Below are 19,086 nucleotides of genomic sequence, written 5' to 3'. Positions count from 1 at the left end.
AGACAGCCTGAAATGTGCCAAATATTTCAAAGTGTCTCAAGTGGGTTGTTAAATCTGGAACATGTTTAGACTCTCCAGTGTAAGTCCACACCATCGGTTCATTGGCTTATATGTTGTGACTTTGTAGAATAAGGTTTTTGGTGCATTAGATTGTAATTTAGACCTTTTCTGCAACCACTTTCCCTGAAGAAAAAAAAATGATGTTTAAAATTAACTAAAACTAAGGTACAAAGCCTGAATTAGTAGAAATTAAAGGGGTTGTTCATTCAAAACAAGTTAATCCCAAACTCCGTGTTGTATGTTTATTAAATCAGCCCCTATATAGGATATGATGAACCACATCAACTGTAAAATATTAAATGTTTGACTGGCAGAAAATCATTTTAATGGAGCTGATAAATACATTGTACAATTTCCAAGTGCAGATATATATTTTACACAATTCGCACCAAATTAGAAGGAGGGCTCACAAGTATATAATTATCAAGTTACCATTAGATCATTCAGCCTAGAAGAAACAGTTGTCAAACTTCTCAACAGATTTATTGAAGATAAAAATTAAGTAAAATGAGCAAAGAGCTCAAGAGGCCCATACAATCCCAAAGAATTATCTTTTATTGGTTATTAAAAGTGAACAATATTTTGCCCTGACTTACATTGAGATGGGTATGAGGTGAGCAGAAGGGGTCACAGAGGTTTCAGGAAAAAAAAAAAAAAAAAAAAAAAAAAATATATGGATGGGCTGCTTCATTCAGACAGAAGCAATATGATAAGAACACAGTATACGAAATGTAATAAAACAGAAAAACATGTTACTCTATAACTTAAATAGTTATCACTAAGTTATGCACGACAATGCATATTGTACATAAAATCCCTGTGCACAGAGTCCTCATCCTGAGAGGCATACGATGGCCTCAATCTTGTTTTCCGTCACGCCATTGCCGAGAACCTTCATTCCACGCCACGTACACAAACATGGCCAAAACCACGTGTACAGTGATCACCGCCACAATAGCAGCATAGAAGTAGCTGTCCTTGTTGGACATCCCATAATGACCTAGAAGCAAAAGGAAAATATACAGGTTAAAGCTTTGATTTTTTGTACATTCAAACAAATGAAAATCTTTAAAAAAAAGTGTTTCACTGTTGCTTCATTGGGGAACGCAGGAGCCCCAACCTAAAGAGTCCCATATCCAAGATTCTATTTCAATATTAATTATTATTATCTCCAATTGTTGCGTCAGCATCAGAGAACTTCTGGCCAGCATTGTTACAGATGATGGGCTGGGGTCTCGCACTCCCACTGATCAGATATTGATGACCTGTCTTGAGAATATGCCATCAATCAAAAGAACTGGTGGCCAACTCCTTTAATCTGATTACTGAGGGTTGCATCACTTGGTGGTCTGTTAATCAGCCTCCTCCAATTAAATATCACAGCAGATGGAAAGTTGGCAAAGGCTAAGGCCGGGATCACGCATGTGAGGAATACGGCCGAGTCTCGCATGTTAATACCAGGCACTGCCGCCGGCACTCTGGAGCGGAGCTTGTGGCTCCATATATTGCTATGCAGCTGCACAATCGACTCCTGAGTGCCGACGGCAGTGCCGGGTATTACCATGCGAGACTCGGCTGTATTCCTTGCATGTGTGATCCAGGCCTAATGGACAGATCTTGTCACACATGCCTCCATCAACAGTAATTTTTAGAACAGGAGGGCAGTGTAGGCTCTGGGGAATTCTCAGAGGCCCTGATTCATCAAGACTGGAGTTTTTCACAATGGTCTTCATGAAGGGGAAAGATGGTGGGCAAGGAGTCTGATTCATTAAGACATGTGAAATATAGTGTAGCACTACTGTAGGGTGTACAAGTAGGTTACCCAAACCAAAGCACAACAGTGAAAAAAACTTGGCACTCAACTTATGATGTCCATGAATGGAAAGAATTTTTTTTTTTTTTATTTAATGCAGTCTGTAAACGTTTCGGCCTACATCAGTCCGACTGCTTTTTAGAAAAGAGGTTCAGTGGGAAGGTTCGTGAAATGAACGCAATATAAGCTCCTGCAGTATGAAGTATAAGGAAAGCTGTCCAGCTCCCTAAACTTGTAGGATTCTGTTTTTTTTTATTTTTTTGTCAAAGCTTGTATATGGCTGGCCTTTGTAAGGCTGTTATATGAGGTATGGAGGCACGTTGTCAGGCTCCCTGTTATAATGGGGATCTGGTACTCCAAATCTGTGCGTTCGGCTCTTATGACACATTAGTGGTCAGTGGTTGCAATTAGCAGCTGGACGCAGTTTCCAGCTGCTAATTGCAACAACTGACCACTAATGTGTCATAAGAGCCGGACACACAAATGCACAGATTTGGAGTACCAGATCCCCATTATAACAGGGAGCCTGACAACGTGCCTCCATACCTCATATAAGAGCTTTACAAAGGCCAGCCATATACAAGCTTTGACAAAAAAAAATAAAAAAAGCAGAATCCTACAAGTTTAGGGAGCTGGACAGCTTTCCTTATACTTCATACTGCAGGAGCTTATATTACGCTCATTTCACTAACCTTCCCACCGAACCTCTTATCTAAAAAGCAGTCGGACTGATGAAGGCCATGTAGGCCGAAACGTTTACAGACTGCATTGAATAAAAAAAAATTCTTTCCATTGATGGAGTTGAGTGCCAAGTTATTTTCACTGCTGATTCATTAAGACATGCATGCCACTAATGAATCAGGTGAAGAGCTAAGTGATGTGAACCTTGCCACAAATCTTACTCTAGTCAGGGACTAGAGTAAGATTTGTGGCATAATGTATGCCACTGCTTGTCATAAATTCAACAGGAGGGGGTTGCCACGACACGTCCCAACAATCTGTCAGGGAAGTGTTGAGGGGCCACCATACATGAGACGATTGACCTTTCCAGCCAAAATTGTGAAGAGAACTTTAATGCAATGTGTGTGAGGGTCTAGTGCTGTGTTCACACTTTTGCCCACAATGCGTTCACGGTTTCCTGATAACATTATGATTAGTGTGCTGTCTAAGGCTCTGTTCAAACAGAGTTAGACAATGCAAGTATGCCTTGAAAAGCCTACAAGCAGCCGTTTAACCAGCACATGAAGAGTGTCCCTTTAACATAAGCCGGCTTGGTAGGGATAGGAAAACCATTTCAAAACACATTCAAAGAGTTTACCACGTGGCATTTTTACACAAAAGGAGTCAATGGCCGATGCCTGACAAACTATGCCACACATGGAGAATACTTTTAGTAAATACTTCTGATCAGCCTGAAATACTAGATGTGAAATGAGCCTAATCCCTTTATTACTCACGTATAGTACCAGAAGTGACAAAGGATCCTAAATGTCACTGGCAGAACACGATTATGAGCGGTCAAGCTAGTCTCTGCCTTTGTGTGTTGGAAAATGGAGGCTAGCTGAGAGAAAAGACGTAAAGCAGACAGGCATCTCTCAGCCACATGTGCCACCAGTGCACCTCAATACAGATGTAGCATTGATTTACAGTCTGCAGGGACTGATAATATGTGATATACAAAATACAATCATTATGGACATACTGACCTTCAAACACAAAAGCCTTAGAGGAAAAGTAGAGGCCAATTGGAAGCATAATCATTAAGACGGTGAAGAACAGGAGAGTCTTCAGGGTGGAAAGTAGGTTAGTGTCATCTCTGCAAGGTAAAAGCAAGAGTCAGTCCAGTAGCTTAAAAGGGGTTATCCAGTCTTGTACTGAAGTCTGCAGTCACTCTATATGACTGCACACTTCTGAATCCTTACAGCACCCACACTGCGCACACTGTCAGGATTCTCCAGTGTTGCAAGCAAGAGCGGGCAGTAACACGACAAGCGATCTGCATAGATCCAGACACATTTCAACCAGACGTACTCGTCCTTGATCAATTCACTTGTAATGACTAAGGCAGAGCTCATCTAGTTGGCATGGGACTGCATGTATGCAAATCACAAATGCAATAACGTGACCACCAGGTCTCATCGGAGAATCCTGACAGAATTCAGTTCAGCATGTCCTTTATAGATAATTACTATGCTTCAAAGTGCTGCATGTAGAATTCCTGGGCACCCGGGAACTCTACACGCAGCAATTTGAAGCAGCGCCCACAGTCGCCTCACATGGAAGCGCTGCCCATAATCTGATCTACATATACAGCAACCAGCGCTTGGTCATAGAGATAGTAATTATCTATAAAGGACATGCTGAACTGAATTCTGATTCCCTACGCAGCATTCAGTACTCTACCACAGCAACAGCAGTCGCCATTTATGGACGCATAGCCACTTTAAATCTTGCCTCCTTAAATAGCATTCAGGCATTTTCCTCTTCTCATCCTTCCAGCTTATTTGAAGCACACTGTCTTATCTCTCTGAAGCAGCAAGATACACCGATGAAGGTCCAATATGGGACCGAAAACGTTCAGTTATTTCTTCTGTTTTTGTCTGGATGCAAAATAAATTAAATTTCCTCATCTTTCATCAATTTGAGTGCAAAGTTTATTTTTGCTTAGATTACGGGTTAGATACCCTACTTGAGCACCATCCACAAGTCATTTTCGTTGAGTGCCTTGTTGTTTTCTACCTTTAAATACAATAGTTTCTTACTCCCGAAGACTGCAATGACATGTAGTCTCCAGACCTCTATACAATATCAGAATCAATATATACTCTATATAGGATTACTAAGAACCAGAGCCGTGGAGTTGAAGTTGTCCATTATGGTGGAGTCAGTATAAAATGGACCTACGGTTGCGCTCAAAAGGTTTACATACCCAGACAGAATTTTTGCTTTCTTGCCCTTTTTTCAGAAAATATGAATGAGAACACCAAATAACACCTAATAACATGCTGCATTCATCCTCAACTTTGACCAAGTTTCATGTGCATTTGTAGCTCATACATCCCCAACACATCAGCGATCCACCTCCGTGATTTACAGTAGGAATGGTGTTCCTTTCATCATAGGCCTTGTTGACTTCTCTCGAAATGTAAAGTTTATGTTTGTGACCAAAAAGTTCAATTTTGGTCTTATCACTTCAAATTACCTTGTTCCAGAAGTCGAGGCTTGTCTCGGTGCTGTTTTGCGAATAGTAGGCGAGATACTTTGGCATTTGCACACTAATGGCTTTCCCCTGGCGACTCGACCATGCAGGCCATTTTTCTTCAAGTGCCTCCTTTAAAGTATCTTGAAACAGCCACACCTTTAGTTTTCAGAGAGTCCAGTAATTCAGCTGATGTTATTTGCTGGTTTTTCTTTGCATCCCGAACAATTTTCCTGGCAGTTGTGGACAAAATTTTTGTTGGTCTACCTGACCGTGGTTTTGTTTTTACAGAGCCTCCGATTTTCCATTTGTTAATCAGTTTGAACTCTGCTGACTGGCATTATCAATTCCTTGGATATCTTTTTGTATCCCTTTCCTGTTTTAGGCCAGTTTCATACGTCAGTGACTCCAGTACGTGTAGTGACAGTTTCCTCACGTACCGGAGACACTGACACACGTAGACACATTAAAATGAATGTGTCTCTGCACAATTCAGCGTGTTTTCACAGACACACGGTCCGTGTGCAAAACACAAAGACATGTCAGAGTTTGTGGTAGCGCACGGTCCGCAAAAGTGCTGAACACATTCACACTGTCCTCCGTGTTCACGGATGGCCGCCGGGGAAGAAGAGCTACTGTAAGCGCTGTTCCCCTGCGGCTGGTGCTGAACGTTATTCTTCTCTCCTGCTCTGCCGGCAACAGTGAGCAGGAGAGAAAGAATGAAAAAAAGACAACTATGTGGGGTCCCCCTTATATTTGTAACCAACCTGGCAAAACTCACAACACATGCTCAGTAACTAGTGGCGACGTCACCGCTCATCACTGAGCCTGTGCGCGCTGCTTCCATTCATTCCCCAGTAGTTTACAGTCAGAGCGGTCGCATTAGCATCACTCCGGCTGTAAACTGATTAACCTTCCCAGAGATGGATTACACCGTGCGACGTGGCTGAGTGCTGGACAGGTATGAATATTGTTGGTTTATTTTTTACAGGAGAACAATGGCTTTGATATGGAATTAGGAGTATAATAAAGCTTTAAACACTGTGTAGTGTATTCTTTCATTAAAATACTTTGCTCTTATTGTGTGTGTGCGCGCGCATTTATTAAACCCTCGAATAACTCTAGGATTAGTAATGGAGAGGTGTCTTATTGACACCTCTCCATTACTAAGCCGGTGTAACAGGGCAGATTAACCCCCCCGCCCAGAATATACCCAGGGTTAAAGTGGCTTAGGCCAGATTATACCCCATCTGATATAGATCAGATTTTTCACACTTTTGAGAACCATCAAATACAGGGCCCCAGGCAGCACACGGGGGGGGGGGCCCCAGGCAGCACACAAGAATGAGTGATATACTCAAGAACGGAGCCCCAGACATCACCCAGGGGATCCCAAAGAGCACACAGGGGGTGCGTTGGGGAGACAGCCGATGCGTGCTGCCTGGGGCCCTATTTTTGATGGTTCTCAAAAGCATGAAAAATCTGATCTACAGCAGCTGGGGTATATTCTGGCCCAGAGGGGTATACTCTGGCCTAGGCCATTTTATACCCCGGGGTATAATCTGGCCTAGGCCAATTTATACACCAGGGTATATTCTGGCACCGCTACAGGGCAAGTGGGAAGAACCCGACAAGACTCCAGAATAGGTGCAACTAATAGATGCCCCTTTTCTGGGCAGCTGCGGGCTGCTGTTTTTTAAGGCTGGGGGGGGGGGGGCCCCAGATCAATGGCACCTTAACAGCCTGAGAATAGGAGCCCCCAGCTGTGAGTTTTGCCAGGTCATTTTTTTTTTTTCCATTCTCTCTCCTGCTCGCTGTTGCCGGCAGAGAAGAAAAGCAGCCACGTTCAGCACCAGCCGCAGGGGAACAGTGCTTACTGTAGCGCTTCTTCCCCGGCGGCCGTCCGTGTGGTCCTGATGCGGCACACGGCTGTACCACGTATCGACACGGATAACTGCGGTACCGTTTTTTCCGGTAATGGAATTATCTGGACATGTGAGACTGCCTTATACAGTTCAACTATCTTTTCCCATAGATTTGTTGACAATTCTTTTGCTTTCCCCATGATGACTCATAATCCAGAAACTTAGGTGGCTGGATGAAAGCTGCAAGAATCTGTCTAGATCCCAGAAACTCACTCAGCTTTTATGCACACACACCGATTACACGCAAAAAGGTCACAGGTGGGGATGTTAACTTTAGTAGTCATTCAAACCCATTTGTGCAACTTCTGTGTATGTTATCAGGCTAAAATCACCAGGGTATGTGAACTTTTGATCAGGGTCATTTAGATGTTTTGGGTTGTCATTACGATTTAAAAAGAGAAAACACAGAAGTTTTGACAATAAATGGCTTTACCCAACCACTAACCATGAGTGGAGAAAAAGTTTTGGTGTTATTCATATTCTCTAAAAAAAAAAAATGCCTACAAACGAAGATTCTGCCGGGGTATGTAAACTTTTGAGCATAATTGTACTCTTAAAATATATAATAAATTGAATACAGTAGCACAATGTAGGACATGATGTAAATGTTTTCATAAGAATTTGGGAAAGTTATGAAACGTCTGTTCTGTTCCTGATCTAAGGATCTCTGCTTTTGGTGGAGATGAATCTGTACTGCCCTTTATGTACATGCTCAGTAGTGTAATATATAATATAATGTATATTTTCCATATAGGGATGTGTTGTGAATTCTCTTTCTGGGATCCCTCTGGTGGTTACTGAAGGTAGTGGAGCTGGTCACATTGACAGAGGCTTGCCACCTGATAATGATTGGAGATCTGGGGTTTCTGACTGGTGTATTTAAGCCAGTTGACTTCCTTCAATCCCTGCTGGTGATTTTCTTCCTGTGCCTTCTGAGGTCTGATGTCTCCTGCTCTGTTCCTGCATGGTTCATTTGCTAATTTTTTGCATTTGATCTGGTTTTGTCTATCTCTGCTTTGTGCGGGTCAGCTTGCTCCTGCTGGGGCTGTACTGGATCACCGCCCATATGTTACCGCTTGTGTCAGTTTGTTCTGTCCCCTGTTATATTGTTCTCTTTTTGCTTTGCTTTCAGTATATACACCAGAGTGCTGATATAGTGGGGGCGAAGTCGTATGACTTCAGTGTTTTTTGTGCATCCGACGTGTTGGATTTTTCTGGGTTTTTGCGTGATTGCAGACAGTGTCTTTCCTGTCTAGTCAGTTTGGGCCCCATCATTTGCTCAGTCTATTTTCTTGCCTGCATTTTCATCTTGTCTCACCGACAATATGTGTTTGGGGGCTATCTATTCCTTTGGGGTCTGCTCTGGGGCAGTTTAGATTTCACCTTTCTTGCTTTAGGCTTAGTTAGTTCTCCGGCGGTGCCGAGGCGTCTAGGGCATCGTAGGTACGCTCCACGGCTACTGCTAGTTGTGTGGATAGGATCAGGGGTCTGCAATCCACTTAGTTACCAACCGCTCTGGTTTTCTGGTGGCTTAGCCTGGTCCTGCTATCCTCCTCAGTGACCCATTCATAACAGGGATATTTTTTTTTGGACCATCTGAAACGCAGAAGACACTAGCATATGCGCAATTTCATTCATGCAGACATTTGGTCCATGTGAAAAAACGCTCATCTGTTCGGCCCAGTTGAACAACATTAGTCCAAGTGCTTTCCATGTCGCATCAGTTTTTTCCATGGACATCACTTAGACTCAATATACAATCACTAGATGGAGGCCCGATGCTATCGCATCGGGCGGGCAGTAATGTCATGATGGGGGAAGGCTTTGCAGTGTTGAGAATCTCTCCCCCCATGTGCTCACCCACCTATTCACTCTCTCTTTCCCCATGTGCTGACTTCTCCCGTCTGTGCTCTCTTCTTTGACCTGCTATCCCATCTTGTCTGCTGCCTCTCTCCTTCCTGTGCTGTCCTGTTTGAGCTGTCTCTCTCACCCATGTACAGAACATACCACAGCTCCTGGGCTGGAGGGGGAAGCAAAATACAATACTGACATTACAACAGGAGATCGCAGAGGATACATTTTGTGAGGTAAAATATTGTTAAACAATCAGTGAAATATTTTACCTCACAAAATGAATCCTCTGTGATCCCCTGCTGTAATATCAGCATTGTATTTTGCTTCCTCCCCTGCTCAGGAGATGTGGTATGCTCCGTACACGGTCAGAGACCTTTAATGTGACCAGCTTCCTCTGCCTGTAGACACGTCGCGCATCTGCCACCGGGATCAGCCGAATGATTGCTTGCGAAGAATTCGCGCAAGCGCAGTGCGGAGGTGTTCCACTGGTGGTCCCATGCTGCGAGTGTGTATGATGCGTACGGCTTATTGTGTGTGTGTGTGTGTGTGTGTGTGTGCGCGCTGCGATGGTGTTCCGCTGATGGTACTGCGCAATAGGTTGGTACCAGCAGCAGTTTCCATATTGAGACACCAATCACTTGGGTGTCCCAATATGGCTGTCGGTGAATTTCCTCCGCTTGGAATTCTGGGATACGGTGACATCTGGACAGATTAGGAAATGAAAACATTACAAGGCAATTATATACATAGATGTGAACGCAGCCTACAAGCAGGTACCCACGAGCAATCTCTCTCCATACAAGAAAACCGGTGTAGTTCACCAAAAGTCTGTTGCTGGCTATAGATCAGTCGGATCAGAGTTGGCAGCAAACATGATGTAAAGCCATACAGCAGCATTTGGCAGTTTCTGACTAATCTTAGCCCAATCCCCATGGGTAATGGCCTCCAGTTCACTAAAATTCTTAGATTGTCAAGAGGGTGGTACCAAAAGATAAGAGATCATTGCTTTGTACATACAAGGAAAATGACACAAAGGCAATGAATGTTCCTAGTGATACAGCAGGAAGCAGAGTTCAGAAAATCAAAGTTAGAGGAATTTTGTATTTAAAAAAATTCAAGTTGTGGATTGCAGGGGGTTACAACAATAAAATAATGTGTCCCCCTTCACCCATTATTGCACTCCGCTCCATATGGAAGGGACTAAGATTCCTGACAAATAGAGATGAGTGAACATGTTCTGCTCCCTCCAAATTCGGCAAGCTGTAACTAAGCTACAGCGGGAACCCGGCTTCCTGGATCGCTGCGGCAGATCAGCTGTCAGGCTCCGCAGCTGCACGGGTCGTGGCTGTTTCACAGTCACAACACATGCGTGGAGAGCCCAACAAACAGGTTCCCCATGCATGTGTTGTGACTGTCACACAGCCGCGACCCGTGCAGCTGCGGAGCCGATCAGCAGGCGCGATCCAGGTAGCTGGGCTCCTGCTGTAGCTTATTCGGTAAGCGTTACAGTTTGCCGAATAAGGAGGGAGCTGAACATATTCGCTCATCTCTACTCATGAACTCTGGTAGAAGCTGGTGTCTGGCTACGCACCATGTTTGTAGCAGGTCAGAACAGCCAAAGAGGCTTTACTAGAAACACTTTTCATGAAGAGGCTGAATAATTCAGAGACGGCAGTAATCATTGAGGCCATACCACCATGCACAACAGCAATCTGATTACTGAGTTTCTGCCGCATTTTTCCCTTACTTTTATGCACTTTTTTGCTGCAGATTTGAAGCAGTGTTTTTTAGAATATGCTTTTCAGTGGAAAAACATGGACTCTGCATTTAAAAAAAAAAAACATTAAGATTTTTCGATTTTAGGGAAAAAAAAACAAAAAAAAAAAACACAAACTGTGTTCTACAACATTTTTGCATCAAAGTGGCCGAGTTTTCATGAAATCACATCCATTTTGATTGACCTGTTAACCAGCGGATTCCTGTATTTGGAGAAGCTGCCCTACTTGTTCTATTGGTTGGACTGAGCCATTGACATTGTTCCTTTATTGGCTTATTGCAAACAGCAGAACATTTGGAACGCTTGGCGATGAACAGGATTTACAATAGGGGTTATGCAATTCTGATTCCATCTGTATATTTATAAAGACCCATTAGTGTATCTCAAACTATTGGCAAACTTGTTGATTCTTCACGCTTGCATTTGGAGACTTTAGGTTCCATATTAGAGGAGTAATGATTGTTCCTCTTCTGATGAGTCATTATTTCCCTTCTGCCGTCTCCTACGGTATATATAGTATGTCGGATAGCAGTAACCGGCAGCTCATTCCCCTACTTAAAACATAAAAGGTGCTGCCTGTGAATAACACAAAACACTCAGACCAATGCCATTCAATGGGACAGTGCAAAAGAGGGATTTTTTTTCCTTTACAGACAAAATCTGTGTGACATCAAAAAAGAAAAAAAATCTGAACAGACGGCTATAAAGCTAGGGTTTTTTCCCTCCATAGCCTGAGAAGCCTTATCGTGTATGCACAGACTCACGAATCAGCACTGGCTCCTGTATTTTCTTGCCCCCAGAAATACCAGTTCCTATGAAAGCCACACTGGATTCCACTGGTTTTGGTGTTTACACCATCGCAGGCTTCCTATTATTCCACTGGCAGTCAGACCATTGATCAGCTCTTCAGGTTTATTGCCTAAACATTACGGTAGGGCTCAGTCTGCTGGTTACACAGACTGGATGCAGGAAGGTCCTAGTGGCCACCAATGACATTGGGCAATAGCGTGGACTAAGGCCAAGTCAACTAGGGTTTATTAACAAAAAAAAAAGTTTCACACTGTAGAGGTCAGACTAAAATCATCATCCTCCCCAATGAGAGTGTGGAGATGGAATGGGGCGACGTGATCCCATGAATACAGGGTGCATACGAAACGCTGGCACTGGACCCGCCTGCACACAATAGGACATGATCGTGATTAGAACCATACATATAGAATTATTATAACCCATCTTGTGGAACATTAGGGCTTATACAGCGATGCGCTGGGTTTAGTATAGGCCACCGGTGCGTGATCTGTGTGTGGGGGGCACTGGCACGAATTCCTGCACACCCCACTGTATCACCCGTGTTGTTATAAAGGGGTTGTCCGGACCCTCCGCTGCCAGCAATCTGCATTCACGTGGCCACCTGCAGACTAGACGTAGGCAGCATCGCTCAGAGGCAGGACACGTCTAGTCTAATGTGGCGGGAAGGGTGCAAGTCACATGCGGTCACGCACCCTCCTGGATGTACAAGGCACTGCACCCCCGTCACAGAACAGGTCCTTTTTCAGTCAGCCTGGAAATGCGATGGCGTGAACGAGCCCTCAGTGCACAGGGGGCGCAATACTCGGCACTGCACACAGTCCTCCATTCCCTCCCACACTGACATTACCAGGCACACCACCAGTAGTCATCCGCCCTCACTTACTGCCTGAGCTCCGCGGGCGGAAGGTTGGCGAAATTCAGCGCCGCTTTATCGTACGTCTCCATGATGCCTCTGCTCCAGTATCGGCTTCACTTCCTGGTTGCACGATGTCATGTGACCCTTATCACATGACCCGGGGTATTGGCTGCAGTCTGTGGTGGCGTTACCAGTACGAAGGACGCTTTGTTACAGCGTGCCTCAGTAGCGCCTAGTGGATTCAGGGGTTAAAGGCTCTTTGATGACGTCATTGCCGTGTGCTCAGTCACGTGCGTGGGAGGAGTTAGGCATTGATCAGGGGGCGTGGTTACCTTCCCGGTACAGCAGGTCCATTGCTCTCCGGACATGTCTGCGGCTCCGTGCTCCGCACACAGCCCATTAGCGTGGATCCGCCGATAAATATGTCGTGTGTATAGTATACTAGACACGTGGCCGTCATGTCTAGTCAGGGGATGGGAATATAGCGGACGGTCCACTACATGGCGAGGAGTAGTGCCCCATGGAAAGTAACACAAGTACTTGGGGCTCCAGGTCTCCGGTGACATTAGCCCATGTGATTGCTGCAGAGGCGTATCGTGGCTTTCTGGCACCCAGGGCAAGAATTCGGTTCGGCCCCCCAAGCACACATGCGATTTGCACAGTTAGTCATGTGACAACGAGCTCTTCCTAATGCTCTCAATGTTCAGTAAAAAACTGAAAGCAGGAAGAGAAGCTCGTTGTCACAGGACCATAACTATGAAAATCACATATGAGTGAAGTGTCCATGTGATGACTACTGGAACCTGCAGAGCTGAATCCTGACATTGCAGCTTCTGAATTCTCACAACTAATGCACTGCACACTTTTAGGATTCTCCCTTGCCGATGTACAGTCATGTCAGCACAAGCATGTGATTTATATACTTCTGGCCACATTCTGACTAGACGTGCCCGGCCTCGCTCTGTACATTATCATTGAGTGAGGCCACACATGTCTAGTCAGCATGTGACCGCATGTATGTAAATTACCAGCACAAGAGAGTCCTGACAGCGTTCAGTGAGCACTGTGAGAATTCAGGAGTCTGCAGTCACATAGAGTGACTGCAGACTCAGCACAGACCTGGACAAACCCTTTCATGTTCCTAACAAATAAAAACATGAGAATAAGTCAGTATCACAAATAATATTTACATCCAGGTACCTTATAGATGATGTCTCTGCAGTCGGTCTCCTTTTCTTCTTCTTGTCCAGACCCCATGATGAGTTTTCTCACCCACAGTCGTCTCTGCAGACTTCCATCTTCTCCGGTCTTCTGCAGCAAATCCCCACACGATGCCCTTATAGAAGTGTCATTATAATGCTCCTAAATAAAAATATCTGCAATATACTGTCGCCTCACACTATTCCCCTCCCTCCTCATACTGTCTCCTCTAACATCCCATCTGTTCACCATACTGTCTCCTCATATATTTACCCCCTCACTGTCTATACTGTCTGCTCACACATACCCCTGACTCCCCATACTGTGTCTGCACACATCCCATCACCCTCACTCCCCATACTGTGTCCACATACATTTTTCCCATCGCTACTCATACTGTGTCCACATACATTTACCTGTTTGCTCCCCATATTGTCTGCACCCATCCCTGCTCACCATACTGTGTCTGCACCAGTGGCGGATTATAATGAGGTCAATTTGGGCAGTTGCCCCGGGCCCAGTGGGGTTAAGGGGCCCACAGCCCAGGCCAGTAAATTGCCCCATTATAATCCGCCACCGCGCAGGGCCGGATTATAGGCAGGGCAGGCGGGGCTTCAGCCCCGGGGCCCCCACCACAAGAGCTTCTAAGGGGGCCCCCACCACATTCCTGCTGGCTGCTGCAATGGCACTCCATCTTCTCCCCACCTAAAAGTGAGTGACCGTGGGGGCGGCATTATGTGCTCTGCTACCAGCAGCATCTACAAGTAGCGTGAACGCTGGTGCTGCTGGTAGCGTGCAAAGGCTTGTGATGAGATCACAGGAGGGAAGGTGTCAGGGCCCCCGATCATGTGACCTCTGTCTCCTCCCCTCCTGTGACCTCATCACAGGTCCTGTGCGCACAGCACAGAGCACTGAGAGCAGCCATGTATGTGGAGTGCGGCTCTGCGGGTGGAGGTCGGTGCTGGAGGCCGGTGCTGGAGGCTCCATTATTCTCTATGTGGAGTGCGGCTCTGCGGGTGGAGGTCGGTGCTGGAGGCTCCATTATTCTCTATGTGGTGTGCGGCTCTGCGGGTGGAGGTCGGTGCTGGAGGCCCCATTATCCTCTATGTGGAGTGCGGGTGGAGGTCAGTGCTGGAGGCTCCATTATTCTCTATGTGGAGTGCGGCTCTGCGGGTGGAGGTCGGTGCTGGAGGCTCCATTATTCTCTATGTGGTGTGCGGCTCTGCGGGTGGTGGTCGGTGCTGGAGGCTCCATTATTCTCTATGTGGAGTGCGGGTGGAGGTCAGTGCTGGAGGCTCCATTATTCTCTATGTGGAGTGCGGCTCTGCAGGTGGAGGTCGGTGCTGGAGGCTCCATTATTCTCTATGTGGAGTGCGGCTCTGCGGGTGGAGGTCGGTGCTGGAGGCTCCATTATTCTCTATGTGGAGTGCGGGTGGAGGTCAGTGCTGGAGGCTCCATTATTCTCTATGTGGAGTGCGGCTCTGCAGGTAGAGGTCGGTGCTGGAGGCCCCATTATTCTCTATGTGGAGTGTGGCTCTGCGGGTGGAGGTCGGTGCTGGAGGCTCCATTATTCTCTATGTGGAGTGCGGCTCTGCGGGTGGAGGTCGGTGCTGGAGGCTCCATTATTCTCTATGTGGAGTGCGGGTGGAGGTCAGTGCTGGAGGCTCCATTATTCTCTATGTGGAGTGCGGCTCTGCAGGTAGAGGTCGGTGCTGGAGGCCCCATTATTCTCTATGTGGAGTGTGGCTCTGCGGGTGGAGGTCGGTGCTGGAGGCTCCATTATTCTCTATGTGGAGTGCGGCTCTGCGGGTGGAGGCCGGTGCCGGAAGCTCCATTATTCTCTATGTGGAGTGCGGGTGGAGGTCGGTGCTGGAGGCTCCATTATTCTCTATGTGGAGTGCGGCTCTGCGGGTGGAGGTCGGTGCTGGAGGCTCCATTATTCTCTATGTGGAGTGTGGCTCTGCGGGTGGAGGTAGGTGCTGGAGGCCCCATTATTCTCTATGTGGAGTGCGGCTCTGCGGGTGGAGGTCGGTGCTGGAGGCTCCATTATTCTCTATGTGGAGTGCGGCTCTGCGGGTGGAGGTCGGTGCTGGAGGCTCCATTATTCTCTATGTGGAGTGCGGGTGGAGGTCAGTGCTGGAGGCTCCATTATTCTCTATGTGGAGTGCGGCTCTGCAGGTAGAGGTCGGTGCTGGAGGCCCCATTATTCTCTATGTGGAGTGTGGCTCTGCGGGTGGAGGTCGGTGCTGGAGGCTCCATTATTCTCTATGTGGAGTGCGGCTCTGCGGGTGGAGGTCGGTGCTGGAGGCTCCATTATTCTCTATGTGGAGTGCGGGTGGAGGTCAGTGCTGGAGGCTCCATTATTCTCTATGTGGAGTGCGGCTCTGCAGGTAGAGGTCGGTGCTGGAGGCCCCATTATTCTCTATGTGGAGTGTGGCTCTGCGGGTGGAGGTCGGTGCTGGAGGCTCCATTATTCTCTATGTGGAGTGCGGCTCTGCGGGTGGAGGCCGGTGCCGGAAGCTCCATTATTCTCTATGTGGAGTGCGGGTGGAGGTCGGTGCTGGAGGCTCCATTATTCTCTATGTGGAGTGCGGCTCTGCGGGTGGAGGTCGGTGCTGGAGGCTCCATTATTCTCTATGTGGAGTGTGGCTCTGCGGGTGGAGGTAGGTGCTGGAGGCCCCATTATTCTCTATGTGGAGTGCGGCTCTGCGGGTGGAGGTCGGTGCTGGAGGCTCCATTATTCTCTATGTGGAGTGCGGCTCTGCGGGTGGAGGTCGGTGCTGGAGGCTCCATTATCCTCTATGTGGAGTGCGGCTCTGCGGGTGGAGGTCGGTGCTGGAGGCTCCATTATTCTCTATGTGGAGTGCGGCTCTGCGGGTGGAGGTCGGTGCTGGAGGCTCCATTATTCTCTATGTGGAGTGCGGCTCTGTGGGTGGAGGTCGGTGCTGGAGGCTCCATTATTCTCTATGTGGAGTGTGGCTCTGCGGGTGGAGGTAGGTGCTGGAGGCTCCATTATTCTCTATGTGGAGTGGTGCTCTGCGGGTGGAGGTCAGATCTGGAGGCTACATTATTCTCTATGTGGAGTGGGGCTCTGCGGGTGGAGGTCGGATCTGGAGGCTCCATTATTCTCTATGTGGAGTGCGGCTCTGCGGGTGGAGGTCAGTGCTGGAGGCTCCATTATTCTCTATGTGGAGTGGGGCTCTGCGGGTGGAGGTCGGTGCTGGAGGCTCCATTATTCTCTGTGGAGTGCGGCTCTGCGGGTGGAGGTCGGTGCTGGAGGCTCCATTATTCTCTGTGTGGAGTGGGGCTCTGCGGGTGGAGGTCGGATCTGGAGGCTCCATTATTCTCTATGTGGAGTGGTGCTCTGCGGGTGGAGGTCGGTGCTGGAGGCTCCATTATTCTCTATGTGGAGTGCGGCTCTGCGGGTGGAGGTCGGTGCTGGAGGCTCCATTATTCTCTATGTGGAGTGGGGCTCTGCGGGTGGAGGTCGGTGCTGGAGGCTCCATTATTCTCTATGTGGAGTGGGGCTCTGCAGGTGGAGGTCGGTGCTGGAGGCTCCATTATTCTCTATGTGGAGTGCGGCTCTGCGGGTGGAGGTCGTGCTGGAGGCCCCATTATTCTCTATGTAGAGTGTGGCTCTACGATTCGTGACCCCCGTCACGTGACGAGGGGGGCCCACAGAGTCTGAACTGCCCCGGGCCCTGGCTACCCTTAATCCACACCTGGTCTGCACCCATCCCCCCATACTGTTTCCTCATACATGCCCCCATACATACTCTTCATTTTGTGTCCTCAAATTTTCCCCACACACATTAAATCCCCCATCCCCACTCCAAATCCCCCCACACATTAACCCCCATCCCCACTTATTAACCCCCATCCCCACTCCAAATCCCCCCACACATTAACCCTCATCCCCACATTAACCCCCATCTCCACTCATTAACCCCCATCCCCACTCCAAATCCCTCCCATCTTCGGTGGTTCTTGAGCTCCAGAGTGGAGCACACTTACCACCAGCGTTCGCTCTGGGCACCGTCGAGTGACGTCAGCAGTGTGATCACATGACCTGATCACGTTGCTGGCGTCTGTTGTGAGTTCATTTTTCCCTTCACCATTGAGGTCTGATGAACTTCCTCCTCTGGTGAAGGAAGGTAGTGAGGCTGATTGCCAAACACCTGGGCAGCTAGATGATGACTGGGTGGCTGGAATTGAGGACTGGATATAAGGCTGCCGACGCCCTTCTTCCTGGCTGGTGATTTTCCTGCTGGATTCTTGGAGACCAGTCTGATTCCTGCATCTCAAAGCTAAGTTTTTCTGCTCTGCTTTGTACTCTTCAGTTTTGTTTTGCCTTGTTTTTTGGGAGTTCTGCTATCCCCGGCCAGGGGTGAGCTGAATTCCATTTTTGTCTCTGATCTGTTGATCTTTTGCTCTGTCTTCAGATTATACCTGAGTGCTGATATAGTCTTTTGAAGCCTAGCGACTTCAGGGCCTGTTTTTCCTATCAGTCGGTTGGCTCATTTTGATAGGGTTTTTGCGGATGGCAGACAGCAGCTTTCCTATCCTGTCCTATGTAGTTAGCTTGGGCCCCATCATTTGCTCAACCAATCTTTCTATCTGTGTTAGTGTTTTCATCTTGCTTCACCGTCATTATATGTTGGGGGCTGCCTATTGCTTTGGGGTCTGCTCTGGGGCAGTTTAGTTTTTCCCCTTTCTGTCTTTAGGCTATGTAGTTCTCCGGCTGTGATCAAGGGGTCTAGGGCACCGTAGGAACCCCCCACGGCTACTGCTAGTTGTTGTGGATAGGTCCAGGGGTCTGCAATCCGATAGCTGCCAACCTCTCTGGTTTTTCTGGACTTAGCTGGTATTTTGTCTTTCCTCCTTCGGTGACTCATCATAACAGAATCACCAGCCATACCGCAGATCCTAGGGTACTCAATAGCAGGAGAGAATTGTTAAAAAAAAAAAAAAAAAAAGTGTCAGAATTTTTTTTTTTTTTTTGTGTGCATATTTTTTCCTCTATATCTCTGAGGCCGTAGGGGGAATTTTTCTCGCAATGGAGATGAAGCAATTGTCTGATCGTGTGGAGCAGCTCGCTGCTGAAGTGCGGGGAATTTCCGCCTATCTTGCTCATTCACATGCTGCTGAACCAAAGATTCCCAGTCCTGATGTGTTTTTTGGGGATCGGTCTAAATTCTTGAATTTCAAGAATAATTGTAAATTATTTTTTGCCTTGAAGAGTAACTCGTCGGGGAACTCCGCGCAGCAGGTTAAAATTATCATCTCTTTGCTGCGCGGCGATCCCCAGGATTGGGCATTTTCTTTGAAACCTGATGATCCTATTCTGAATAATGTGAACGCATTTTTTCAAGCCTTGGGGTTGTTGTATGATGAACCTAATGCTATTGATCAGGCTGAAAAGACCCTGTTGGCATTAAGCCAGGGTCGGGATTCGGCAGAGTTGTACTGTCAAAAATTCCGAAGGTGGGCGGTCCTTACTACCTGGAATGATGGTGCCTTGGCAGCCCTCTTTCGGAATGGTTTGTCAGAAACTGTAAAAGATACTATGGTGGGATTTCCTGTTCCCTCTGG

At 47.3% G+C, this 19,086-nt stretch overlaps 1 protein-coding gene across 1 annotated transcript; it reads right to left on the bottom strand.

Annotated features, from left to right (window-relative positions):
* Nucleotides 1-288: 288 nt before the first annotated feature.
* On the bottom strand, nucleotides 289-12,557 carry VMA21 (vacuolar ATPase assembly factor VMA21). The gene is made up of 3 exons (XM_073543619.1): nucleotides 12,322-12,557; nucleotides 3,580-3,689; nucleotides 289-1,060 (listed from the first exon to the last, which is right to left on the bottom strand). Exons 1-3 carry the CDS (start codon nucleotides 12,381-12,383, stop codon nucleotides 918-920), a joined length of 315 nt encoding a protein of 104 aa, XP_073399720.1. The 5' UTR covers nucleotides 12,384-12,557; the 3' UTR covers nucleotides 289-917.
* Nucleotides 12,558-19,086: the final 6,529 nt, after the last annotated feature.

Source organism: Dendrobates tinctorius, unplaced genomic scaffold, assembly GCF_039654945.1.
Source record: "Dendrobates tinctorius isolate UK_male_01 unplaced genomic scaffold, ASM3965494v1 ptg000133l, whole genome shotgun sequence".
Lineage (NCBI taxonomy): Eukaryota > Metazoa > Chordata > Amphibia > Anura > Dendrobatidae > Dendrobates > Dendrobates tinctorius.
Note: the sequence above shows the minus strand (reverse complement) of the source record. Positions and strands in the feature narration are given on the sequence as shown.

Coding starts and splice junctions, on each gene's coding strand:
- VMA21 (XM_073543619.1), bottom strand. CDS start 12,383: ATGGAGACGTACGATAAAGCGGCGCTGAATTTCGCCAACCTTCCGCCC. Junction 3,690..12,321: donor CCGCCCGCGGAGCTCAGGCA/GTAAGTGAGGGC, acceptor TTTACCTTGCAG/AGATGACACTAACCTACTTT. Junction 1,061..3,579: donor TAAGGCTTTTGTGTTTGAAG/GTCAGTATGTCC, acceptor TTTTGCTTCTAG/GTCATTATGGGATGTCCAAC.